This window comes from Pipistrellus kuhlii, unplaced genomic scaffold, assembly GCF_014108245.1.
Source record: "Pipistrellus kuhlii isolate mPipKuh1 unplaced genomic scaffold, mPipKuh1.p scaffold_m20_p_6, whole genome shotgun sequence".
Classification (NCBI taxonomy): domain Eukaryota; kingdom Metazoa; phylum Chordata; class Mammalia; order Chiroptera; family Vespertilionidae; genus Pipistrellus; species Pipistrellus kuhlii.
The window spans coordinates 73,905,738-73,932,713 of record NW_023425562.1 but is presented as its reverse complement, the minus strand read 5'-3'; the positions used below and the strand labels follow the sequence as shown (position 1 = coordinate 73,932,713).

General features: G+C 47.6%; 1 protein-coding gene across 1 annotated transcript in view; it reads left to right on the top strand.

Annotated features, from left to right (window-relative positions):
• NINL (ninein like) overlaps positions 1–26,976 on the top strand; it is a 112,764-nt gene that overhangs the window by 69,367 nt on the left and 16,421 nt on the right. Inside the window, exons 14-20 of the mRNA XM_036417653.2 lie at positions 5,519–5,648; positions 9,175–9,284; positions 10,207–10,532; positions 17,715–17,819; positions 19,662–19,731; positions 23,173–23,331; positions 24,049–24,162. Of these exons, the coding sequence (XP_036273546.1) occupies positions 5,519–5,648; positions 9,175–9,284; positions 10,207–10,532; positions 17,715–17,819; positions 19,662–19,731; positions 23,173–23,331; positions 24,049–24,162 (1,014 nt within the window). The remainder of the gene's footprint in view (positions 1–5,518; positions 5,649–9,174; positions 9,285–10,206; positions 10,533–17,714; positions 17,820–19,661; positions 19,732–23,172; positions 23,332–24,048; positions 24,163–26,976) is intronic.

The window sequence follows — 26,976 nt, the reverse complement described above, 5'->3', positions numbered from 1 at the left end:
ATAAGGAATCAACAAGAAATGATTAGGGATCAACAAGAAATAAAGAAGACATTGTCTGAAATAAAAAATATTATAAAGAGTCCTAAAATCAGAATGGAAGATCGCAAGAATCAAGCAAAGATTTGGAACATAAAGAGCTAGAAGACACTCCTCTGCAGAAGCAAGAAGGCAAGAGAGGAGATCCAAGATGGCTGCGCCCAGGTGAACACCTAGCCGCAGCCACACACAACAATTTCAATAAAATACAACTAAAATATAAAACGGACATTGCCCAGAACTACAGGAAGGTTGACTGACTGGAAATTCTACAGCGAGAAGCAAGGAGAAAACCAGAAGGAGGTGCGGAGGAGCTGGAAAAGCCAAGGTACGGAGACGCGGCCCGCGGAGAGGACGGAGCCAGAGAGGAGGGAGGCCGAGTGCCTGGCGGGCGTTCCCTAGCGGAAAGGAGATAAAACTCCGACTGTGCTGGGCCCCCGACTGCTCTGATCCCCAGTTTTAAGCCAGACCCTGGGGACTCAGGCTCAGCCATAGGGAGCCGGGCTGTAAGGCGGAACCCCGGGGAAGTGGCGAAAGGAGGTCCCGGCGGTGCGCACACTGCGCACAGAGAAGGGACATTCGGCTGTGCTGTGGGATTGTCCTGACGGGAAGGAGACTGGGGCTCCAGACTGCTCTGAACGCCACCTCCAACCCCACTTCCAACTGAACTGAACCCCAATACCGGGCTCATTGTGGGAGAGCATAGACTGTTTGGCAGCAGGCGAAAATCGAGGGCACCTTTCTCTCAGAGGTGCCAGCAGCGAGCACTGACGGACCCACATAGGGCGGGGCTGACAGAAGCCAAAGCTGCAGGCTCCACCCTGAAACCCCGTCCCATCTGTAACTGCGAAATGCGACAACAAAATAGATCACAAACGAAAGAAATGGAGGACAAAAAGCGTCTGGATATAGAGTTCAAATCTACGCTTATAAGGTTTTTCAAGAATTTCCTAGAAAAGATGGATAAGGCCTATAAGGATATGAAAAGAGATCAACTAGAATTAATAAGGAGTCATCGAGAAATGATAAGGGATCAACAAGAAATAAAGAATACATTGTCTGAAATAAAAAATATTTTACAGAGTCCTAAAAACAGAAGGGAAGATCACAAGAATCAAGTCAAAGATTTGGAACATAAAGAGCCAGAAGACACTCCTCCACAGAAGCTAGAAGGCAAGAGAATCCAGAAAATTGAAGATAATGTAAGAAACCTCTGGGACAACTTCAAGCGAACCAACATCAGAATTATGGGGGTCCCAGAAGATGAGAGAGAGCAAGATATCGAAAACATACTGAAAGAAATAGTGACAGTAAACTTCCCCCACCTGGTGAAAGAATTAGACTTACAAGTCCAGGAAGTGCACAGAACTCCAAACAAAAGGAATCCAAAGAGGACCACACCGAGACACATCATTATTAAAATTCCAAGAGCAAAAGACAAAGAGAGAATATTAAAAGAAGCAAGAGCAAAGAAGGTAGTAATCTACAATATAAAGGAGCACCTATACGATTGTCAGCTGACTTCTCAACAGAAACCATGCAGGCCAGAAGGGAATGGCAAGAAATATTCAAGGTGATGAATAGCAAGAACCTACAGCCAAAAGTAATCTACCCAGCAAAGCTATCACTCAGAATCGAAGGCCAGATAAAGAGCTTCACTAATAAAAAAAAAGCTAAAGGAGTTCATCACCACCAAACCAGAATTATATGAATTGCTGAAGGGGGTTCTTTTAGAAGAGAAAGTAAACAAAGATAAAAATTATGAACAACAAATACGTAACTATCAACAAGTGAATCTAAAAACCAAGGAAATTAAAAAAATCTGATGAACAATATTAACTATTGAATATAATAGAATCAGAGGTATGGAAGGGGAGTGAAGTGTTTATTCTTGGGGAAAAGGGGAGAGGGGGATGTGGGAAGAGACTGAACATAAACTGTGCACCTATGGATGAGGACAATGGGGGGTGGGGAAAGGGCAGAGGGTGGGGTGGGAACCTGGTGGAGGAGAGCAATGGTGGTGGTGGGGGGAAAGGAACATTTGTAATAATATGAACAATAAAAACTTATTAAAAAAAAAAAAAGAAGGCAAGAGAATCCAGAAAATTGAAGATAATGTAAGAAACCTCTGGGACAACTTCAAGCGAACCAACATCAGAATTATGGGGGTCCCAGAAGATGAGAGAGAGCAAGATATCGAAAACATACTGAGAGAAATAGTGACAGAAAACTTCCCCCACCTGGTGAAAGAATTAGACTTATAAGACCAGGAAGTGCACAGAACTCCAAACAATAGGAGTCCAAAGAGGACCACACCAAGACAAATCATAATTAAAATTCCAAGAGCAAAAGACAGAGAATATTAAAAGCAGCAAGAGCAAAGCAGGTAGTTACCTATAAAGGAGCACCTATACGATTGTCAGCTGATTTCTCAACAGAAACCATGCAGGCCAGACGAGAATGGCAAGAAATATTCAAGGTGATGAACAGTAAGAACCTACAGCCAAAAATAATCTACCAGCTAAGCTATCACTCGGAATCAAAGGCCAGATAAAGAACTTCACTAATAAAAAAAAGCTAAAGGAGTTCATCACCACCAAACCAGAATTATATGAATTGCTGAAGCGGGTTCTTTCAGAAGAGAAAGTAAGTAAAGATAAAAATTATGAACAACAAATACGTAACTATCAACAAGTGAATCTAAAAACCAAGGAAATTTTAAAAAATATCTGATGAACAATATTAACTGTTGAATATAATAGAATCAGAGGTATGGAAGGGGATGAACTGACGATTCTCGATTCTCGGGGAAAAGGGGAGAGGGGGATGTGGGAAGAGACTGAACATAAACTGTGCACCTATGGATGAGGACAATGGGGGGTGGGGAAAGGGCAGAGGGTGGGGTGGGAACCTGGTGGAGAGTAATTGAGGGGGGGGGAAGAGGAACATTTGTAATAATATGAACAATAAAAATTTATTTAAAAAAAAAACAGAACATGCAATATCCTGCTATTCACCTAAAATTTCCTTGGGCCCTATCTGGTTTGGTTCCATGGATAGAGCGTCAGCCTGTGGGCTAAAGAGTCCCAGGTTCGATTCTGGTTAAGGGCATGTGCCTTGGTTGTGGGCACATCCCCAGTAGGGTTGTACAAGAGGCAGCTGATTGATGTTTCTCTCTCATCGATGTTTTTAGCTCTCTATTCCTCTCCCTTCCTCTCTGTAAAAAATCAATTAAAAAAAAAAAAAAAAAAAAAAGACTAGCCGAAACCGATTTGGCTCAGTGGATATCGGCTGCAGACTGAAGGGTCCCGAGTTCGATTATGGTCAAGGGCATGTACATTGGTTGCGGGCACATCCCCAGTATGGGGTGTGCAAGAGGCAGCTGATTGATGACTCTCTCTCACTGATGTTTCTAACTCTCTATCCATCTCTCTTCTCTGTGAAAAATCAATAAAATTAAAAAAATTAAAAAAAAAGACTAAAATTTCCTTGGATTTAGTCTCCATTGATAATTCTTGCCCACTCCAGTCTTTACCATGATTATTGCAAATTGATGATTTTCCAACTTTATCACCCACTCCCCACATGTGTCAGTTGGCTCTTGGCATTCTACTATAAGCCAGAGAAGTCTGATCTATCTATCTATCTATCTATCTATCTATCTAGATATCTATCTATTGGCTTGGACTCACGAATTTCCATTTCCCCTTAGTAGTTTGTAATTCATCGTTATGTCTAATTATTTTGGAGCTCAAATTGTGTAAGATTTGGCCAATGGGAGTGTCTTCTGGCTTGCAGCCACGTCCTTGGGACATGTCACCATCATTTGTTTTGTTTTATGGATTAGTTCCATGCTCTCTAGCATCATAAGGAGCTGCAGACTCCTCTTGCACTTTACCTGCACTCGCCCTGGACCAGTCTCTTCTCCACAGCGTCCTGGTTTGTTACCTGAGGTATCACAGACCTAGATCTGTGTGCTTGGTGTGCTGGCACAGAGTCTCTGCCTCCTGGCTGAGGGCTTTTTTTTTTTTTTTTAAATTTAAAAAGTATATATATATATATTTTTTATTGATTTTTTACAGAGAGGAAGGGAGAGAGATAGAGAGCTAGAAACGTTGATGAAAGAGAAACATCATCGACCAGCTGCCTCCTGCACACACATCCCCCCCCAGTGGGGGGATGCGCCCGCAACCAATGTACATGCCCTTGACCGGAATCGAACCTAGGACCTTTCAGTCCGCAGACCGACTCTCTACCACTGAGCCAAACCGGTTTCGGCTGAGGGCTTTTTTTAATAGTCAGTCTCCCACAGTAGAGGTAACCTTGAACCTTCCTTGATATGCATCACCCAGTCTTTGCAAAGTCACTGCTTGGAGTTTCCTTTTATTTTTTAACCAGGACATTTGTTAGCAAGGAAACAAATGTCCTGGTTAAAAAATAACCCTTGTCAAATCCCCTTTCTATTTAACTATCATTTTAACTTTTTTGGTGTTTTTTTTTTTTTTTTTTTTTTTCTTTCAACTGTCAGCTTCAGTTCTCTTGGTAAGGCTGCCTTTGGTAAAAGGGAGTGTGAAATGTTAGATCCTCCTTGGAGATTATTTGCAGTTAAATGTTTTCACTGTTGTTTTGAGTGGACACCATAATGGAGTAGCATGGCCTTGGTCAGAAACCCCAAATGCAGATTTTTTTCTTTCTTCTGTATTTTCACATAGTGAATGTTTGTGTTCCCCTAAATGCATACATTGAACCCATTCCCCCATTGACGGTGTTAGGAGGTGAGGTCTTTGGGGGGCTGTGAGGGTGAGCCCAGTGAAGGGGATTAGTGCTTTAATAAAAGGGACTCATCTCTTCTAGCCTCCGAAACCCAGAGAGCTTGGCCAGCCTAAGTGCCTCAGTTGTTTGAGTGGCATCCTGTGCACCAAAAGGTTGCCAGTTCGATTCCTGGCCAAGCACATACCAAGCACATACCTGTGTGTTGCAGGTCTGATAGGCAGTCTGGGCATGTACAGAAGTCAGTCAATGTTTTCCTCTCACATAACTTTCTCTCTCTCCTCTCCTCCCCTCCCCTCCCCTCCCCTCCCCTCCCCTCCCCTCCCCTCCCCTCCCTCCCCTCCCCTCCCTCCCTCCCCTCCCCTCTCCTCTCCTCTCCTCTCCTAGCATGTCCTCAGGTAAGGATTAAAAAGGATGCCAAAACACTGAGAGAAGTTTCTGTTGTTTTTAAGCCCCCAATGTGGTATTTTTGTTATAGCATCCCAAATGGATGGAGACATGCACCAACCTGTAACACCTTTGCCTCTTTGTGGGCAGGTTTTCAGCCCTCCTCTGTCCCCCCCTCCCCCCGCCCCCCCCACTGTTATGAGTGGCTTACTTAGGCCCAGCTGGTTGCTCCAGGCGCTGGGCTTAGCTGTTCCTGGACGGCCTGGTCTCTATGCCAGTGGAGTGGTCACAGAATCTGGAAGAGGTATCTGGCTCTGCCCCACAGGACCTGCAGGACAGCAACGACGAGCTGCAGGCCGCGGTGGAGGGTCTGCGGGCACAGTTGCCCCAGAGTTGGCACGGCCAGCCCCATGCACAGCCCCATGGACGTCTGCTCTCTAGACATGGCCGAGCAGGTAGGAGCCAGGTCCTGGGAGGTGGCAGTGCTCCTGCTGGGGATGGTGTGGGCAGTGGGCTTCTACCTCCCTCTTCTGCCCAGGCTGCCTTTGGTTCCAGGGAGCAGTGCTGGGCAGGCCGGCTTCACAGCACATCAGGCCTGGCCCAGCCTCCAGGTGGTCGCATGCCCCTCCAACTGCCGCGTGTGGGAGAAGGGCCAGTAACCCAAGGCTAGAGGTTGACACAACAGCCAGAGCCCAGAGAGAGGACAGGAGGGCGAGGGCTTTACCATTTGAGTAGGATGCATGACTGTAGGGTAGATGCATCCAACTGACTCTCCAGTGTTGTGAGCGGTACCAGGGGATCCAGGTGAGTGTTCAGCGTGGGCCAGACACACAGATGGTCATCCAGAAAAGGGAAGCGGGGTCTGGGGGTGAGCAGGGGCGTTGTCACAGGTCTGACAGCTCTTAGAAAGTGAAGGCACTAAATCATGTCAATGGGTCAGGCACTCCCCGTGTTCACAGGGGCCTCGTATGGACTGAGGTGGACCTTACTGGGTGTTTACTGCCTGGGTTATGTGGATAGCATCACCCTTGAATTCTTGAAGCCAAATCCCAGGTTGGCTGCCTACTGCTAAGAAAGCCAAACTCGGGAGACAGATGCTGGTGCAAAGGGAAAGAGGTTTATTCAAGTGTATCACCTGAGAAAAAGGGGGGAAGGGTTGTGGCAAAGCCCACCTCAGCCTCTCAGTACCCGCAGAGTTTTATAGGGAGGGAGAGGGGAAGCAGAACAAAGCGATCAGGAGGAGGGGCTGTGGGCATGCGGGTGGTGTCCTTGCTGGTCTCCATATGGGTCATTATTGTCAGCCCACTGGGACTGCCAGTGCCAGCCAGAGTCCTGCAGTTGGACGATCTATGTCAACCGAAGTCGTGGTCAAGGCCATTTCTGTACAGCAGGAGCTGGGACTGCTGATGCCTGCAGGGTGTTTATAAGGAAACTGTCTGTGTGAGCTCCTTTTATCAGTTTGTTTGTACATTTTATTCTGCCATTTCACGGTTAGAGTAGATTAAAGTCTTTATTCCCTGTTTTACTCTGGAAGTGTCCCCACCTGCTCAACACAGAGCTGCATGTTGGAGCTGTAACTTGAGCAAAACCAGGCCTCATGCTTCCTAAACAAGCCATAGACTTGGGATGAGCTCTGGGCTCTGAGGCCCTGTGTGTGGTTAAGTGTTTTTGGCTCCTTTTGAGATCAGGCTGGAGGTGTGGGGTTCCAGATGCCAGAGCTTTCCTTGAGATTTCTGCGGTCCTTTTGGAGGACAGGGTGGTTATGGCTGGTTGCTACCCTTCCTGGCAATTGTACAGGGCGGGTGCCATGCAGGTTCATATGATAAATGTGGCTTCCCACCTGCTGCTGCCCTTGGGAGTCAGGACCACAGGGGCTGCCCCACCAGCCTGATTGCTACGCAGAGAACATGCTGCATCTGTAGCCCCGAGAGCACTCCGAGTTTCCCAATTTGCCTGGGAAAAGCTCACTTAATAAAACAGAAGAAAGTGTGTGCTCACGAGAGCCCGAATGGTAACCTCCACAGGAACCGCGTGTGTTTTCTGTGCACGCGGGCCCAGCTTCCTCGGCCCCTAAAGAAACCCCTCACCTGCATCTTCTTTAGTGGAATCTGATGGCTTCTGAGGCCCATAGCCCTGACTGCCCTTGGCTCGGTGGCTGGAGGGGGTGTTATCAGGCCCCGGGCCAGCGAAGTGCGGCCAGCGGGGCACGGGTGGAGCCTGAGCTCTACAGGCGTACACCTCTCATCAGGAGCCGGTGTTCCCGAAGCTTCCGGCACGCGGAGCTGTGCTGTCCTTGCCCGGGTCTCAGGCTGTGACACCCAAGCAGGCCCCCACTTTGTGTGTCGCTGTTAAACCAAATCTCCAGCTGGGGCCTTTTTCTTTCCCTTCACCTCTGCAGCTGACGGTGGAAGGTCCATCGGCCTCCTCCAGAGAGGAGGGCTGTCTGCTGCTGTAGGGAATCGTCAAAGTGGTGACCACGTGGGTTATGGTGGCCGGGCCATCAGGGCATTCAGCTGGGGCCGCTCCTGGTGGTCCCATTTATCTGTGCCCATTGGCCAGACCCAGATGGCAGCTCCTGGCTGTCAGGGCATTGGAATGCATTCTGTCCTGGGGTGCTTTCTGAGCCCATGTCTCTGTGTCTGTCACTTATTTTCATGGAAAATGATTTGGGAAATGGGAGATGGTGAGGATAGGAAATGTGTCTTTTCCTCTCGGTTTTCTGACCCCTGGACCAGGCACTGGCCAACTCCCACATTCTGAGGGACCCCTTTGGTGTATTCCCCACATACACATGTTGGGAACTCCTGGTACCCTGGGGAGCTGGCTGCACTTGTGGGCCTGCAGGTGGCCCATTAAAATGAGCTGCCCAGATGTCTGACATTGTCAGTGAGGAGGGTCTTCTGGAAGAAAATGTCGTATCCCGCCCTAGCTGGTTTGGCTCAGTGGATAGAGCATTGGCCTGCGGACTGAAGGGTCTCTGGTTCGATTCCGGTCAAGGGCACATGCCCTGGTTGCGGGCTCGATCCCCAGTTCGGAGTGTGCTGATTAATGATTCTCCCTCATCATTGATGTGTCTATCTCTCCCTTTCAGAGAGGGAGAGAGAGCAAGAGAGAGATAGACACATCAATGATGAGGGAGAATATAAATAAATAAATATATATATTTAAAGGAAAGAAAAAGAAAATGTCGCTTCTGTGATCTCGCAGAACCTTGACTCCACAAGCACTTCACTCCATTCCTGACTTATTTGCTGAAACCCCACCTGTCCTGTATGTGGGGCATGGATGGGTACCTGCCTCATCCTAAAGCACTGATTGTCACGGAGGTTTGTCTGTGCTCCAGGTCACGCTTTTTCTCTGTCTTCACAGTTTTTCTGTGTACTGGAGCAGGGAACACAATTTAGGGTGCAATACCTGTACCATGGGCAGCATCTTTTAGGAAATTAAAGGCCTGACAAATCTTGCAGGGAGTCTCCTAGTTATATCTTTTTAAAAATATATATATTTCATTGATTTTTTTACAGAGAGGAAGGGAGAGCTAGAAACATCAATTAGAGAGAAACATCGACCAGCTGCCTCCCGCACATCCCCTACTGGGGATGTGCCCACAACCAAGGTATATATCCTTGACTGGAATAGAACCTGGGACCTTTCAGTCCGCAGACTGACTCTCTATCCACTGAGCCAAACTTGTTTCGGCAACCTGGTTATATCTTGGAGTTATCTGTGTTCTGGCAAAGACTCAAAATGTTGGTTTCTCAGAGCTCCAACTTTGAGAATGGGCCATAACAGACCATTTGTGGAAACCCGCAAGGGCCTCCCCTCAGCGCCAGCGGAAGGTGCCCTGGAAGGCTCGCTGTCCTGGGTGGTGGAGGAAATCGGGGATGGATCCTCAGTGCTGTCCAAATGTTGGATGGGAGGGTGTGGGCCAGACCTCAGGGCACCCGAGCAGAACATACACAGAAATGGCCTTGTTTGCAGGCATCATCTCCCTCCTGGGCGATTCTACTCCCGTGAGTCTAGAAACGGAGATCATGATGGAGCAGGTGAAGGAACATTACCAAGACCTCAAGATCCAGCTGGAGACCAAGGTCAGGAGGGTTGGGGAGGCCACAGGGAGATTTGGGAACTTCCTGCTGCATGCCTAAAAGCTTCGCTCACTGAGCTACCCGCCCACGTCTGCCCGTGGACCCCCTGCTCCGGAGCAAGCCTGCTCAGGGAAGGAAAGTGTGTGGGGAAAGGGAAATAAAGCTGATGTCAACCTCAAGCCCTCTTTGGAGGGAGATGGGACATAAAGAATAACTAATCGTGGGAGGGAAGGGGGAATCACCAGGGCACTGCTGAGGCAGACCTCCCTGCTTGCTCCGTCTTTGGGGAATCCCAGCTCCTGGCTCTGTTCTCGGCTAAAATAACCCTGGAATTGGAGTATTTCGTGGCCTCCTGGCCTGGCCAGCTCTGTCTTCTCAGATTACAAGGTCTCCTGCTCTGTTACTAGATTGTGGTGGGTTTTGTTAAGGGATGACGGTGTCCATGACTTATCGGGGTCAGATGTCTGGGTCTGAGTAGCCGTGAGGCAGGGCCTGTAGGTTCCCTGGAGGTATGAGCTGGTAGTTGCTATAGTAACCTTGCCCATGGCTGGATAGTATTCCTTCCCACTGGAGCCGCCAAGGAGTCCAGAACTGCCCTGTCAACCTCATGAAGGCTCCCTGTTCTCTGTGTTGTCACACACTCAGTCTTCCTGGTGCTTCCCGGCCAGGCACCTGGCCCAGCCGCCTCCAGCTTCCTTTCTCCACCTCCTGGATCTGCTTCTTGGGGCCGATGGAAGGTTAAAGGCTGTAGCTGCCTGGGCCCGTGGGAGCCTTAGGCATTGCTGGCATGGCTGTCCCCGGCGCCTCATCAGCTCTAGGCTATCTGCTCTTGGTGCCACTTGGCAGCCTCCTACTTCTGTGTTGTGTTGTCAGTGAGTCATGTTGCGGACCTCCTGATTGACATTGCTCATATTTCTCGTCTCAGGTAAACTACTATGAAAGGGAAATTGAGATGATGAAGACGGACTTTGCAAATAAGAGAAAAGAAATGGAGCAAGCTTTCCACCATGAGGTCAGTGTGCTGGAGGACCAGAAAGCCAACCTGGAGAAGCTCCACGTGAAATCGCAGGAGGTCATCCAAGGCCTGCAGGACCAGCTGCAGAGTGCAGGCCGCGGCCCCGAGCTGGAGCGAACGTTGGAGCTGAAGAGGGCGGAGATGGAGCTGTGCTACACGCAGGCGCTGTCTGGCCTGGCCCAGCAGCTGGAGGCGGAGCTGCACCAGAGGCATCAGCAGGAGCTGCAGCAGTTCAGGTCCAGCTCCCTGTTCTTGCAGGACTTCATGTCTGGGTTCCTTGCCAAGAACCAAAATGTAAAGTTGGGTTATGCACACTGTGCAGAATGGCACCCAGAGGCCCTCAGAGAGTCTCAGCCTCAGGGAGTGCAGTGGAAGTGTGCTTGACCCCGAGAAGGTGGCTTCCGCTACCACATGAAAAGGGGTCTTGGAGGACCTAGTACCTTCTGCTGTGGGCCCAGCCGGCCTGAGCCAACTGGAAGTTCAGGGAGCAGAGGGTGGACTGAGCCCCAGAGGGTGGACTGAGGGGACACTAAGAGGCAGTGGGCTGTTGTCAAGGAGCAAGCTGGGAACCTGAGCAGGGAGCCAACCCCTGCTGGGACCGTGGGGCAGGCCTAGTGCAGTGAGACCACCCTGCAGTGGGCTGGAGCACAGTGGGGGAAGGGCCAGGAGGGGCACCTCGAGTTCCACCCGGGCTCACTGGCCCCTGGGTGGCCAGGCAGGAACAGCTCGATGCCCTCGGGGAGGCAGAGGCTGAAGTGGCCCTGGAAAGAGAAGAATGACATGGAAACCAAACTTCTGTGCCTGGAAGATATTCTTTAGGCTCTTGAGGAAAAAGCAGAGTCAGGAGAAAACAGGTGTGATGTCTCCTGTTTTCAGAATGCCAGGTGACACCCTCTCACCTCGCTCACTAACTCCGCTCAGGTGCCTTCCCCCCGACCAGCTCGCAGTGGCTGTCGAGGTGCTTGTGCTGTGGTCCTAAGCCCAGACTCGACTTCAGGCACCCGCAGGTCACCCGGCGCCCAGGAGTGGGCAGAGGGGGCAGAGATGAGCCTCTGGGCATCTCAGCTGGCTCTGGTGTCCCCTGCCCTTGGCCTTAGGAAGGTCTTGGTGGTGTCACAGGACAAGACACTGTGCTTGGAGCCCCATTTCACCCTTGGTCCCCTGAGCCCTCTTCCATCCGACAGAGCAGGATGCACCACTGCGCCCCGCCAGTGTGTGCACCAGGCATTGTCCTTGACCGCAGGTTTCTGTGCTGTTGGGGCAGCAACAGAGGAGGCCATCCATCCAGGAAAGTGCCCTCTGCTGCTGTGTGCGGGCCGCTCTCTGTGACGGGGCTGGGCTGCCCCAACAGGCCCTGATACTGCTGCAGCCAGCACCTCAGGGGCAGCCTGAGGCGGGGAGGGGCCTGGAGAGTCCATTGTTGGCCCTGCGCAGAGAGCCCTGGTGTGCAGCCAGGTCCTCCTCCAGGCTCCCCGAGGGACTCAGGCCGGCACATGCTCTTTCTCAGAGAGTTCTAGGGCTTTTCCTGGATTCTAGCTCTTTTCTGAAGCTGCAGAGCACGGCTCCCGGTGCTCTTCTGGCTCCTCAGGAGACAGGGCTGCCCTGCGAGACGTTGTGGGCACTTGCATGCCACAGGGACTGTGTGACGTCGTCACTGCTCTGCACGCAGAGCCATCGGGTCCCACCTGTGAGGCACCTGCTTCATGTGGAGATGGAAGCTGCCAGGGGCATTGAGTCAGTGGTCCAAGCGAGCAATTTTGGTTCACAGCAGACGGGCTGTCTGAGTGTGATCACAGGCGTGTGGTGAGGTCTGCATTCCACACTCCTCTAGCTGGGACCTTGGACAAGTTGCTTTATTGAAAAAAATAAAGATAATGTGGGATTTATGATAAACCAAAAAGAATAAATGTCAGTACACACTCAGCTTAACGAAGAAAATACGAGGGTGCTAGAAGTCCCTGGGCACTCTCTCCTCTGGGAGGTGCCTATCCGGAAGGAGCTGTTCATGGCCATCTAGGCATTGCTTCCTGCTCTGCCTCAGATGTGGGTGTTCCTGAGCAACGGGGGGCCTTGAGTGGCAGACCCCTGGGGGTTGGTGTGGAGAATTCGAATAGCACAAATCTGGGCCCGCATGTCTGTCCACGGAGAAGCGTTAGAAAGGGACAGCAGAGTAAGATTCCGGGCGCTTGGCTGCTCTGTGCCCGAGTCCCTGGTATGTGGCTGTGGACCCATGCATGGAGCAGGTCCCCAAGGTGCTGGTGCTGGGCCCATCATGATTGGCCTGTTTGGGAGGGACTTGCTATGGAACAGCTGCAATGCTAAGCTCATGTTCACATATTCATCTCATGCTCCTTGCCCCCTGCTTTTTTGTTAATTCTCACTCAAAGGTTTTTTCCCATTGCTTTTCAGAGAGAGAGTGTGTGAAAAGAGGGAAGGAGAGAGGGGGAGAAACATTGACATGAGAGAAACACATCAATTGGTTGCCTCCCTCACACACCCTGGTCCGCCACTCACTGACAAGTCCTGGCAAGCGGCCCTGTTCTCTTCCTGCTTCTCCTACATGTGCCTGTCAGCCCCACAGCTGGTCACAGTTCATCTCAGCAGGGTCTTCGCTTGTTTAACAGGGTTTCGGGGCACCTGCTGTCTGCCAGCACAATTAGGGATTGCAGTTGGGAGCAAAATAGACGTTCGGATGCCTGTTTTCCTCATGGCTCGATTCAGATGGAATATATTAGGTGGGGTTACTGTTTGCTGATATTGCATCCTCCTCAGCTGGTCACGTGGGAGGCTCCTATTTCTTTCTGAATCTCATGACTTCCTTAGAGGACCATGTTCTTTCTTTGTGACGTAAAGCCTGAAGACAAGTTATTTTAATGAGACTCTCCTGGGAATAAATTCCCTCATTTTTTGTTTGTCTGGAAGTGTCTCAAATATTTGTCTATTTTTGAAAGAGCGTATTCCTAGGGACACAAATCCAGTTTAAGAGCTGTCTGCTGTACATGTTCAGTATTTATGAGATTCCTTTGTTGACATTGAATAGTTTGTGCTGTGTCTAATTGTTGTGCCTTTGTATATGTATTAGCTTCTCATTGCTGCTGTAACACATCACCACAAAGCTAGTGGCTTAAAACAACACAATCTATGATTCTACAGTTTCAGAATCTCTTTTCTTGCCCTTTTCCAGGTACTGCCCTCATTCTCCCATTCTGTGGTTTCTGGATGCTTTCATCTTTAAAGCCAGCAATGACCGGTCAGGTTCTCTTTATGTCACATCACTCTGATATTGACTCTTGGTATTCCTCACCCAAGGATATTTTTTTCTACTGCTTTTTCAGAGTGGAAAGGAGGGAGAGAGGGGAAGAGAGAGAAACATGGATGTGAGAAAGACACATCGTTTGGTTGCCTCCTGTACACACCCAACTGGTACTGGGGATCAAACCTACAACCCAGGCCAATGTACCTGACTGGGAGTGGAACCAGTGGCCCTCTGGTATGTGGGGTGGTGCCCTAACCACTGTGCCACCAGCCAGGGCCTGGCACTGACTCTTATGCTTCCCTCTTCCACATTTAAGGACTCTGTGATTACATTGGGCACACCTGGATCACTCAGGATACTCTCCCTGTCTAAAGTCAGCTAATTAGCAACATTTGTTCCTCTTTGCCATGTAATACTACAGTCACAGATTCTGGGGACTAGGACATGGGCATCTTTTAGAGTCCGTTATTCTGCCTACTATGGTAGATAATCTGAGTTAAGTCCTCTGGCTGCTTTCTTTCAAAATATATTTTTTTATTGATTTTAGAGAGGAAGGAAGAGGGAGACAAAGATAGAAACATCAGCTGAAACCGGTTTGGCTCAGTGGATAGAGCATCAGCATGCGGACTGAAAGGTTACGGTCAAGGGCATGCACCTTAGTTGTGGGCACATCCCCAGTAGGAGGTGTGCAAGAGGCAGCTGATTGATGATTCTGTCTCATCAATGTTTCTGACTCCCTATCCTTCTCTCTTCCTCTCTGTAAAAAATCAAGTTAAAAAAAAATATATATATATAAAGTTAGAAACATCAGCCCTGGCCAGTCTGGCTCAGTGGATAGAGCATCAGCCTCCAGATTGAAGGGTCCCTGGTTCGATTCCTATCAAGGACACATGTCCAGGTTGCGGGCTCAATCCCTAGTGGGGGGCATGCAGGAGGCAGCCAATCAATGATTCTCTCTCATCATTGATGCTTCTATCTCTCCCCCTCCCTTCGTCTCTGAAATCAATAAAAAAAATATATATATTTTTAAAAAGATAGAAACATCCATGATGAAAGAGAATCATTGATTAGATGCCTCCTGCACACCCCGCACTGGAGATGGAACTCACATATGCCCTGACTTGGAACCGAACCATGATCTGGTTCATAAGTCGATGCTCAACCACTGAGCCACACCAGCCAGGCTGGATGCTTTTACAATTTCTTTATTTTGCAATTTTTCTTTTATGTGTTTAGGTGTATAATTTTAACTGTTTATTATATACACAAGAAAAACCAGGACAAGAAATGGAGCTCTCCAAATCCTGACTTGTAACAGCATGGATTACTTTTGCCAGTTTTTGTACTTCATGTAAAGGACTCACACAGTGTGTGCTCCTTTATATTGGTCTTTCTTGGCTCAACATGTGTCTGTGAGATTCATCCAGGTGGTTGCTTATAACTATATTTCATGCATTTGCTTTGCTATGGCAGTCTGTTGTGTTAATTAACCACAGTGTATTCATTCACTTGATGAGTATTTGAGTAGTTCCTAATATTTAGCTATCACAAGTAATACTGCTGAAAAAGATCTTGTAAATGTCTTTTTGAGCATTTATGTTGGGATGTATCTAAGAATGGGGTTGTTAGGCCATTGGATATAGATGTGGTTTCTTTTTAACTTACCTTACTTAAAATATTATGCCTATTAAATGTATAGATTTGTGTCTTATAAAAAACTCCCAACCCGGCCCAATGGTTGAGTGTCGACCTATGAAGCAGGAGGTCACGATTCAATTTCTGGTCAGAGCACATGCCCGGGTGCAGGCTCAGTCCCCGATAGGTGGTGTGCAGGAGGCAGCCGATCAGTGGTCTCTCTCATCATTGATATTTCTCTTTCTCCTTCCCCTTTCTCTCTGAAATCAATTAAAAAAAAAAAACAAAAAAAAACACTCAGTAATTATTCTTAAACTATTGCCTCTCCTCTCACCCTCTTGAATTAAATGTATGATGTTAGAACTATTTTCTTTTCTTCCATTTCTTAAACTCTTTTTTATATCTTCCATCCTGTTTTCTCTGTCACATTCTGGGTGCTTTTTTTAAAATCTCTGTATTTAAGGTTAGTAATTCTTTCTTCAATTGTGTCTAATCTGTCATTTAACCCATTCAGTGTTTAACATTGCCTTTTTTCATTTCCAAAAATTTTGTGGTTTTCTTTTATTTCTATAAACTCTGTTTGGTCCTGTCTGAACTCTTTTGATAATTTATTCATGTTCATTTTTAAATTCTTATCTTTTACTTATATAAACACTCTGTAATATTTATCTTTAGTTTGTGTCTGATGATTCCAATATCCAAGATTTGCATGGGATCTAATTCTGTTGTTTTTGCTTCTGCTGTTTTCCATGTATACTGTGGTGATTTTTGATTGTGAGCCCCTGTTTATGTGATGCTAATCTCTGTAAATCCTGGGGCCTGTAGTAGAGGATGCTTTCTGCAGAAAGAATGTATATTGCTTTTGCCCACAATTGGGAGCCTACTAATCTGGAACCATGTCAGCCTCCTTCGAGGGTCCTGGCCTGATGCACTTGTCCACTGTGCAGTTTCTCCATGCTGCTGACATAGGCATTGGCCTCGGGTAACCCCGTTTTGTGTTACTTAATGCTCACAGCTTTGGTTTCAGCTTCCAGGTTTTTGTTTTATTTGGGGGCCCTTGGTGGTTTCCATTACCTTCAGTGAGAACAGTCACACATTGTATGATCAGCTTCACACAGATTGTAGTTGTTTGGTGAGTGTGTGGGGGGTGGGATGGGGCAACCATCAGCTTATCTGACATCTAGGAAGCTGGAAGTAGATGCCCTGCTTTCGCCCTCCCCCTACTTACCCCCCCCCCCCCCACACACACACAGTCACACACACATACCTGCCTTGAATCAATTTTCCATACTGGAGCCAGAGTGACAGTTTCAAAACACAGATCTCATTTTTTTTTTTTTATTCCCCTGCTTGAAAACCTTTGCTGCTTCTAAAATTCCAGTGATTTCTATTTTTTCGATTTCTCTTTAGTTCCTCATGAGATAAAATGAAGCCATATTTATGCTTATGAAAGAGGTACTTGATATTATAACCATAACACATAAACATTAATGAGATCATGTGGCTTTGAGTATTTTTAGATTGAAAACATTATAAGCTAATGCCAGATAGAGACTTATTGGGGGTAAATGTCAGCCAGACCAACATATATTAAGAATAAAGTCTCTGGCCTGGTTGGTGTGGCTCAGTGGGTCGAGCATTGTCCCATGCACCAAGAGGTCGCTGGTTCGATTCCTCGTCAGTGTGCATGCCCAGATTGTGGGCTCCATCCTCAGTAGGGGGATCAGTGTTTCTCTCATCGATGTTTCTCTCTTCTTCTCTATCTCCCTTTCTCTGTCTCTAAAATGAATAAAAACATATTTAAAAAAAAAGATATATGTTAAAGTGAGGATTTTTTAAAAAATATATATATTTTATTGATTTTGTACAGAGAGGAAGGGAGAGAGATAGAGAGCTAGAAACATCGATGAGAGAGAGTCATCGATCAGCTGCCTCTTGCACACCCCCTACTGGGGATATGCCCGCAATCAAGGTACATGCCCTTGACCGGAATCGAACCCAGGACCCTTCATTCCCCAAGCCAACGCTCTATTCATTGAGCCAAACTGTTTTCGGCTGTTTCCATCTTCTTATCCCTTGTGTTTCTTAGCTCCATGCTAAGAAGGATGAAGGATGTATGTCCTCTGCAATAACCTGAGGACCCACTCCCAACATTGTGCATTGGTACCAACCACAGACACTCACATTTCAGTCAGAGTTCATGAGATGCAGGTCAGCTGTAAACACAGAGTAAATGGGACCAAGGTGCTGAATATATGAGTGGGTTGTTGATGGTGTGGCCATTTTGGAAGCTAAGAAAGCTTTCCTTTCTGTAGATTCTCTAGGGAGATGCAAACCGTAGCATGTTGTAACTGGACAGAGAGAAAGGAAAAGGAAAAGTATGCCCTGTGCCATCCTCTAGGGAAGGGGAAATGTAGACGACAGGACTACCATGACTTCTGACTTCAAGACCCGACTATTGTGGGCTGCCTTTGGTACCTTGTGCCTCAGTTTCCAGTCTTCTTTCTCTTTCCTATTTTTCATGCAGAATTAAGTTGGATAGGCTTTCTGAAGAAAACACAGTGTTGAAAAATGAGCTGGAGAGAAGGCAGAAAGAGCTTGAATCTACAGAAAGGACAAATGATGCACAAAGGTAAGAGCCCTGTCTCATTGGTTCACTCAGAACTTACGGCCTATGGCCCTCTTTGTAGAATGAGCTTATTTTCTAAAAAAATACATTTTATTGATTTTTTACAGAGGAAGAGAGAGGGATAGAGAGTTAGAAACATTGATGAGAGAGAATCATTGCGGGCACTGGGGATGTGCCCGCAACCAAGGTACCTGCCCTTGACCTGAATCGAACCTGCAGGCTGACGCTCTATCCACTGAGCCAAACTGGTTTCAGCTGTAGAATGAGCTTAGAAGGTATTGCTGTAGAACACATGTGTCAAACACAAGGCCCGCGGGCCAAATCCGTCCCGCCAGGCCTTGCAATGTGGCCCGCACCGCGCTGTCATCACTGCACTCCGCTGCGTTTCCATCACAATGACAGTTTATGACTGTTCAGTAAACCATTTGGCCCGCGATTTAGGCTGGATTTTAGATTTTGGCCCCTTCTCTGATTGAGTTCGACACCCCTACTGTAGAAAGTGGGAGATGTTCACAGAGCAGTCCCGCATTCCAAAAAACCCTAAGTGGGTGAGCTGTGCAGACCTCTGACCAGCCTGGACGTGCACGAGAGGGCTCAGGCCTCCTTCCAAATGCCAGCAACCTTCCCGAGCGTCTCTCTCAGCAGTTTGGGTAGAAAGTGCGAGCATGCAGCACAGTCATCACCACAGTGAGCAGCTCAGCACAGGCCTGCTTGCCTCTGCAGTCGGTGTTCCCATGCTTCTCACCCTGCAGAAACACTCCGCATTCGCTCAGGGTGGGGAGCAGCAAGCACTTTTGTAGGGGAAAGTGGTGCTCCAGAGGCCTTTCCGGGCAAGGAAAACCTGTTCACTCGTGACCTGATAGTGGTTTCAGCTGTGCTTTTCTCCAAGATTCACTTTTGTCTGTTTTAGTGAGTCATAGTCGGGTTAGGAGGTGGGAATGGAGAAGGGTGCAAAGCCTGAGCACTGAGGCAGGAGAGACAGTTGGGGGTGCGGGGACACAGACAACCTGCTGGTGGATTTCTGCTTTCATGCCTGCAGCCCGGTCTTATCCAAGGACAGTGGGTTGACCTTTTATAGCTCTGAAATTGGAAATGAGCTCAGCTCTAAAAAGCTGAGAATGTGGTACTGTTTTGATTAAATTGCCATGATTAATTAAAAATATGGAATCCAGAAGAGGTAGGCAAACAAGTGATTGCTATCACATCATAGCAATTCTGAAATCTGAAAGTTGTTTTTTTTAATATATTTTATTGATTTTTTACAGAGAGGAAGAAGAGAGGGATAGAGAGTTACAAACATCAATGAGAGAGAATCATCGATCAGCTGCCTCTTGCACACCCCATACTGGGGATGTGCCCGCAACCAAGGTGCATGCCCTTGACTGGAATCGAACCTGGGACCTTTCAGTCCGCAGGCCGACGCTCTATCCACTGAGCCAAACCAGTTTCGGCTGAAATCTGAAAGTTTTTCACCCAGGAACCATTTTCCCCTACATTTGCTGCCAGGCCCCTTTGACAAGAGACCTTAGTGGATGTAAGGCCCTTTGGGTCTTCATGCTGTTGGTAGTGAACAGTCGCATGCTGTGCCCGAGAAAGTGTAGCTGAGGGACGTTACAGAGGGTTTTGCTCTGTAACACTGGCAGCGCCCGCTGGTTCTGAGGATGGGGACACGCTTGGACCCGCAGCGGCCATTGTGCACAGTAGTAACAGAGGTGGCTGTGGGGGCGAGAGCAGGTGTGAGAGCGGTTTGTGGCCACAGCTCTAAGGTGCTGCGGTTACAGTGGGTGATGACGGGAAAAGAAACTGGATGGCCAAAGTGATATTATTAATTGTGCTTTTCAACAGGAAGGAAATTGAGCTTTTAAAGAGAGACAAGGAAAAGGCCTGCTCCGAAATGGAAGCGCTCAACAAACAGGTCCAGTATCGACACCTGGTGCTACCCTCCTTTCCTTTTCTTCATTATTCTGAAATAATTTCAAACTTACTGAGGGGAAATAGAGAACTTTTTTTCTGAAAGATCTGAGAGAGTTGCTGACCCATCACCCCCTCCTCATCCCTCAAAAGTCAGGACATGAATGTGGTACAGACCCCGCCTGAGTCTCCTCCTGTTCACTTTGCCAGCCGCCCCACTCATTCAGAATCCCGCTTGGCCTTTAGTCACCTTCAGTCAGTCCATCCTTGGTTTTAGGACCTTGGCTCTTTTGACAATAACAAGCAGTTATTTCGTATGAAGTTCTTCAGTTTAGTTTGTCTGATGTTTCCTTGTGATTACATTTAGATAATGCATCCTTGGCAAGAATATAAAGAAAATGGTACTGTATTCTTCTCATTTCATCCTATCAGAGGGCCAACGATTTGCCTCATTACTAATAATTGTTGGTTAGGTGGTGTTGGTCAGGCTACTCCACAGTAAAGTTACTTTTCCCTGTGTAATTAATGAGCATTTTATGGGTGGATACTTTGATATTACGTAAATATTCTGTTCTTCATCAAACTCTCACCCACTTACCTTAGCATCTTTTGTTTCTTGGTGGCCTCGGTTATTATTCTGATGGTGGCCAATTGGTGACTGACTCCACCATTCCTTTTGTTTTATTATTTGGTATCCAGTGTAAGGAAGAAATTTCTCTTCTCCCCATTTGTCTATTTATTTATATCATTATATTTCTATCATAGGGCCCTGTTTTATTCAATGGGTTATAATATGTTACCATCATATACTGATGGCTTATAGACAGCTGTCATCTCCTATGTCCTTACATGGTCTTCCCTGGTTGGTATCTGTCCTAATCTCTTCTTATTAGGACACCATCATGTTGGATTAGAGCCTACTCGAATGACCTCATTTTACCTTATACACCTTTTTTTTTTAACACCTCTTTAAAGACCCCATTTCTTTCTTTCTTCTTTAAAATATATATATTTGATGTCAGAGAGGAAGGGAGAGGAAGAGAGAGATAGAAATCTGATCAGTGATGAGAGAGAATCATTGATCGGCTGCCTTCTGCACACCCCACACTGGGGATGGAGCCCACACCCCGGACATGTGCCCTGATGGGGACTCAAACCATGATCTGGTTCATAGGTCAGCGCTCAACCACTGAGCCATGCTGGTTGGGCTAAAGACCCAATTTCTTTCTTTCTTTCTTTCTTTCTTTCTTTCTTTCTTTCTTTCTTTCTTTCTTTTTATCAATCTTTATTGTTCATATTATTACAAAGGTTCCTCATTTCTTCCCCCCTCCACCAGGTTCCCACCCCACCCTCGGCCCCCTCCCCATGCCCCATTGTCCTCATCCATAGGTGCACAGTTTATGTTCAGTCTCTTCCTCCCTCCCTTTCCCCGATAGTAAATCCCTTTTCAGATAGTAAATCTGTTACTTAGCATTTTCTCATATCAATAATACCTCCACATGCCCAATGACACATTTCACACAAAAGACATTTCCAAATAGGTCAACCAGCCTCATCTAGGCCCCACCCAAGGCACTCACAGATCAACATCCCAGCCCTAAACTAACTCAACACATCCAGATCTAAGCCTTCATCACTTGATTCAGCAGATCCTCAAGTTCCCGCAAAAGTTTCCAGCCATGTCTGAGAGGCAGCCGTGGGGCAGGGGCAGGTGAGGAGTGAGCTGTTTCGGGCCTGGCTGCTCCGGGACTGGCCTCTGTTGCTCTGGTTCATTCCACAACCAGCTGCTCCGGTTCTGGTCACTGCCGCTCCCAACCTAGTTGCTCTGGACTTGGCTGCTGCTGCTCCGGGCCTGGCTGCACCCGACCCGGCTGCTCCAGGCCCGGCCGCTCGGGCCTAGTCACTCCCAGCCTGGCAGCTGCTGCTCCGGGCCTGGCCACGCCAGACCCGGCTGCTCCGGGCCTGGCTGCTCCCAGCCTGGCAGCTGCTGCTCTGGGCCTGGCCACACCTGACCCGGCTGCTCTGGGCCCAGCTGCTCCGGGCCCGGCCGCTCCGGGCCAGGCCGCTCCCAGCCTGGCAGCCACTGCTCCGGGCCTGGCCGCACCAGACCCGGCTGCTCCGGGCCTGGCTGCTTCCAGCCTGGCAACCGCTGCTACGGGCCTGGCAGCATCAGACCCGGCTGCTCCGGGCCTGGCCGCTCCCAGCCTGGCAGCTGCTGCTCTGGGCCTGGCCGCACCCGACCCGGCTGCTCTGGGCCCATCTGCTCCGGGCCCGGCCGCTCCGGGCCTGGCCGCTCCCAGCCTGGCAGCTGCTGCTCTGGGCCTGGCCGCACCCGACCCGGCTGCTCTGGGCCCGGTTGCCCCGGACCCAGCCGCTCCGAGCCTGGCCGCTCCCGGCCTGGATGCTCCGGGCTTGGTTACTGCTGTTCTAGCCTGGCTGCTTCCTACCCGGCTGCTCTGGGCCCGGCCACTCCGGGCCCGGTCACTCCGTAAAGACCCAATTTCTAAGTATAGTACCATTACATTCTGAGGTACTGAGAATTGTGGCTTCAACATATGAATTTTGGGAGGACACAAATGAGCCTATTACAAACATCACAACCAATCTATTGACATTGATACAACCCATGGATCACATTCCGATTTCACCAGGTTTACTTCTGTACGTGTGTGTGTGTGTGCGTGTGTGCGTGCGTGTGTGTATTCAATTCTACACAGTTTTATCCCCTGTATAGGTCCATATATCCACCAATAGTCAAAATACCAAATAGTTCCAATTCCACAAGGACCCTTCATGTTTTTAATAACAATACCTAACTTCTTGCCTCCCTACCTCAGCCCCTAACCCACTCTGAAGGTGAGACTTCCTAGTTGCTATTTCAATTCAGTGCATTTGCACATCCATCTAATGAGCATTTGTTTAGCACCCCCATCTTCTGGGTGGTAGTTATTTAGAAAAAGCAAAACACACAATTTAATCAATTTTTATACCCTACAAAAAGCTACATGTATGTGTTTAATGAAAAAGATCAGAGGGTATTTTGAGGTGACATATATCTCCTTTAGGGTTTTTCCTTCAAATTGCTTAAAATAATGTTAGCAATAATTGGAAGAAATGAGAAAAACATGAGAGGTCTTCAGAACAGTGGTTTGGATCTTCATGGCATATAACCACCTCTGGTTTTCCAGATGTGGCTCCTTTTTTCTAGGGTAGAGGAGAGTCTCCTGTGCTTGCACTGGTTACATCATTCTATGCACTGCAGGGTGCTGAGTGCCTCACCCGCTAGCTGCCAGTAGCAGTCCTCTTACTAAGGTGATAACCAAAACTGTCTCAAGACATTATAAGTGTCCCCTGGAAAACAAGAGCATCCTGGTGGAAAATCACTGAAATGATCTGAATTGAGCTGTTGGTTAAAAAAATAACTTTTTCATCCCTTTTGTTCTAGAGTCAGAAATGCAAGGATGAATTGCTTCAGCTCAACCACAGGGTCCTTCAGCTGGGAGAGGAGGCCTCTAGCCAGCAGACCCACATTGAGAACAACGGCATCACCATTCAGCTGTTAACACAGAGACTGGAAGAGGCTGGACGCCGGGAGGAGTTGCAGGTGAGTAGTGACCGGGTCTGTGGGGTAGAGAGGAGTGGGCACGTTAGAGAGGCAGCCTAACACCTATCGGGAGCAGCCCTAATGTGCCAAGAGGTAGGCACTGCCTGCAGGTGAACGTAACACACTTAACAGGCAGGCCCTGGAACATATGTGGACTTCAGCAGCTTTTGCAAACAGAAAGGAATTACATTCTGATGGTAAAAAAGTAAAATTGTCAGCCTCTCTGGAGCACAGTTGGGCAAAATATGTATCAAGAGCCTCAAGAATGTCAGTATCCTCTGACTTCATTATTCTTCTCCTGGGCATTTTACTGGAGTATTGTGGGAAGACTTAGCTGGAAGTATTTTCATCGCTGTGGTATTTGTAATAGCAAAACAGAATTGGAATCTGATTGAATCATTCATCAACAGTTTACTGAATGAGTCAGTAAATTATGGTATAGTTGTTAAAATCCATGTTTTCAAATAATAGTTAATGTCTCGGGGAAATGAAAGCTATAATGAGTTGAGCACAGCATCTGGCACTGTGCCAGTCTTATGGTAGAGATGCTGTGTGGAGTGGATGACAGCAAATGGCAGATGTGGTTCTGGCTGCTGGGAGCATGGGTGATTTAAATTTTGCAGTGTTTGTCCTTCTGTAATTTTTGGACATGTCTACATTAGACATGTATCAAATTGCTATTTCTTACACTCAGGAGGTTGATTATTTTTAAAACAGGGTGACCAAATTAAAAAACTTGAACTTGAACTTGAACTCATAAATCAGGAATGCCAGAGCCTGAGACTGTCATGGTCACAGCTGAGAGAGACCCTTGAAGAAAGTCGAAACCAGGTGGGTGTACATGCTGGCCTGAGACGCTTGGTCCAGTCTGGGAAGGGGCATGTGATGCCTGAGACGCTGGGCCCCGTCTGGGAAGGGGCATGTGATGGCCTGAGATGTTGGGTCCTTCCTGGGAAGGAAAGTCAGTGCAGGTCAATGCTGACAGAACATTGCTAGGATGATCCATCCCAGAGCAGTTTTTGGGCCGGCCTGCGATTGCACAGCAGTCGGGCACTTACCAGGCCCAAGACTGAAGTCAGGCTTAGTCCAGAGATGGGTTGACCTTGAGCAGGCATGTGAAGAGCTGTATCTCAGTAACATGTCTTTGGGTGCCCTTTATAGAACCAACGAGCCAGAGGTGAGCTTCAGGGTAGCCTCTGAGGAGAGGTGGTATCAGATCCAAGCAGCCAGCCAGTCCTTGGGGCAGAGTAAACCCCATGGGTAAGGATCTCCATGCCCTCATCTCACACATTATTTACACGCACGTCGCTGTCTGCTGGCTCCCATGTTCTCTCCTGCTCCAGCATTTATCCAGCACTTGCCAGGCTCATGAGGTGCCGAGACAGGGAGGCAGGGAGCTCGCACGGTGCCCTGAGTGTGAGGTGCAGGGACACAGAGTGGGTAGCCAGTCCTTCCTGGGAGAGCCAGGCTCAAGAGAGGAGAGAATGACAGGCGTGTGACAGTGGGAGGTATTCTGAGTCATGTCGGGTGGACTTGGAGGGCCAGGGGCTGTAGGGAGGAAAGAGGGGCTGTGGGAGAGACCACCCCAAGCCTGGAATGGAAGGGGTCTTAACCCATGTTGCCTCCGTCCCAGCACCGGCCTCACGTGAGTGTAGCACCTGAGTGCCTGCCTCTTCGGAGCCTTGGCAGGTTCCCCCACTGGCTTTTGGCCCCACAGCAGGACTTGGCCGGTCGTGGTTGCCCGGTGTGAGAGGTCAAGATACCCAAAGCTGCAGAGGGGTCAGCCTGGGTATGCGGCCCTCCACGGCTGTGGGGGGATCCTGTAGGCTGTCAGCTTTCCCGCTGTGAATAAGAACTTTCCCAGAGATACCTCTGTATTTGGGAGCTCCCGTCTCTGGTTTTTTTTTTGGTTTTTTTTAAATCAATCTTTATTGTTCATATTATTACAAAGGTTCCTCATTTCTTCCCCCCTCCACCAGGTTCCCACCCCACCCTCTGCCCTTTCCCCACCCCCCCATTGTCCTCATACATAGGTGCACAGTCTATGTTCAGTCTCTTCCCGCATCCACCACTCCCTCCCCACCAGAATTGTCAGTCCACTCCCCTCCCTTATCTCTGATTCTATTATAATCAACAGTTAACATTGTTCATCAGTTTTTTTAATTTCCTTGTTTTCTTTTTTTTTTAAATTAATAAACTTTTATATTTTTAAGAATAAATTCCAAAATCTAATAATTTTATTTATTTATTTTTAATTTACTTATTTATTTTAATATATTTTATTGATTTTCTTTTTGCCCCCCTCCCTCCCTCCCACACATCCCCTCCCTCCCCAGAGTTTTGTGTCCATTGGTTGTACTTATATGCATCTATAAAAGTCCTTCGGTTGATCTATTATCTCCCCCAGATCTTCCTCCCCTTCCCGCTGTAATTTGACAGTCTACTTGTTGATATACTGTCTCTATATCTATCTTTTGGTTCATCAGTTTATAATGCTCTTTATTATCCACAAATGAGTGAGGTCATGTGGTGTTTCTCTTTCATTGATTGGCTTATTTCACTCAGCATGATGTTCTCCAATTCCATTCAGGTTGCTGCAAATGATGAGAATTCCTTCTTTTTTATGGCAGCATAGTATTCCATTGTGTAGATGTACCATAGTTTTTGGATCCAATCATCTGCTGACGGACACTTAGGCTGTTTCCAAATTCTGGCTATTGTAGATTGTGCTGCTATGAACATAGGGGTGCATATATCCTTTCTGATTGGTGTTTCTAGTTTCTTGGGATATATTCCTAGAAGTGGGATTACTGGGTCAAATGGGAGTTCCATTTTCAGTTTTTTGAGGAAACTCCACACTGTTCTCCACAGTGGTTGCACCAGTCTGCATTCCCACCAGCAGTGCATGAGGGTTCCTTTTTCTCCGCAACCTCACCAACACTTGTCGTTTGTTGATTTGTTGATGTTGGCCATTCTGACAGGTGTGAGATGGTACCGCATTGTTGTTTTGATTTGCATCTCTCGGACAATTAGTGACTTTGAGCATGTTTTCATGTGCCTTTTGGCCTTCCTTCTGTCTTCTTTTGAAAATGTTCTATTTAGGTCCATTGCCCATTTTTTAATTGGATTATTTATCTTCCTTTTATTTAGTTGTATAAGCTGTTTGTAGATGCTGGAGATTAAACCTTTATCAGTGGTATCATTTGCAAATATGTTCTCCCACACTGTGGGCTTTCTTGTTGTTTTGTTGATGGTTTCTTTTGCTGTAAAAAAGCTTTTTATTTTGATGTAGTCCCATTTGTTTATTTTCTCTTTAGCTTCCATTGCCCTAGGGGTAGTATCAGTGAAGAAGTTCTTTTGGCATACGTCTGAGATTTTGCTGCTTGTGGATGCTTCTAGTATTTTTATGGTTTCCCGTCTGATGTTTAAGTCCTGTATCCATTTTGAGTTTATTTTTGTGAATGGTGTAAGTTGGTGATCTAGTTTCATTCTTTTGCATGTGTCTGTCCAATTTTCCCAACACCATTTATTGAAGAAACTGTCTTGACTCCATTGTATATTCGTGCCTCCTTTGTCAAATATTAATTGAGCATAGTGATTTGGGTTGATATCTGGGTTCTCGATTCGATTCCATTGATCTATATG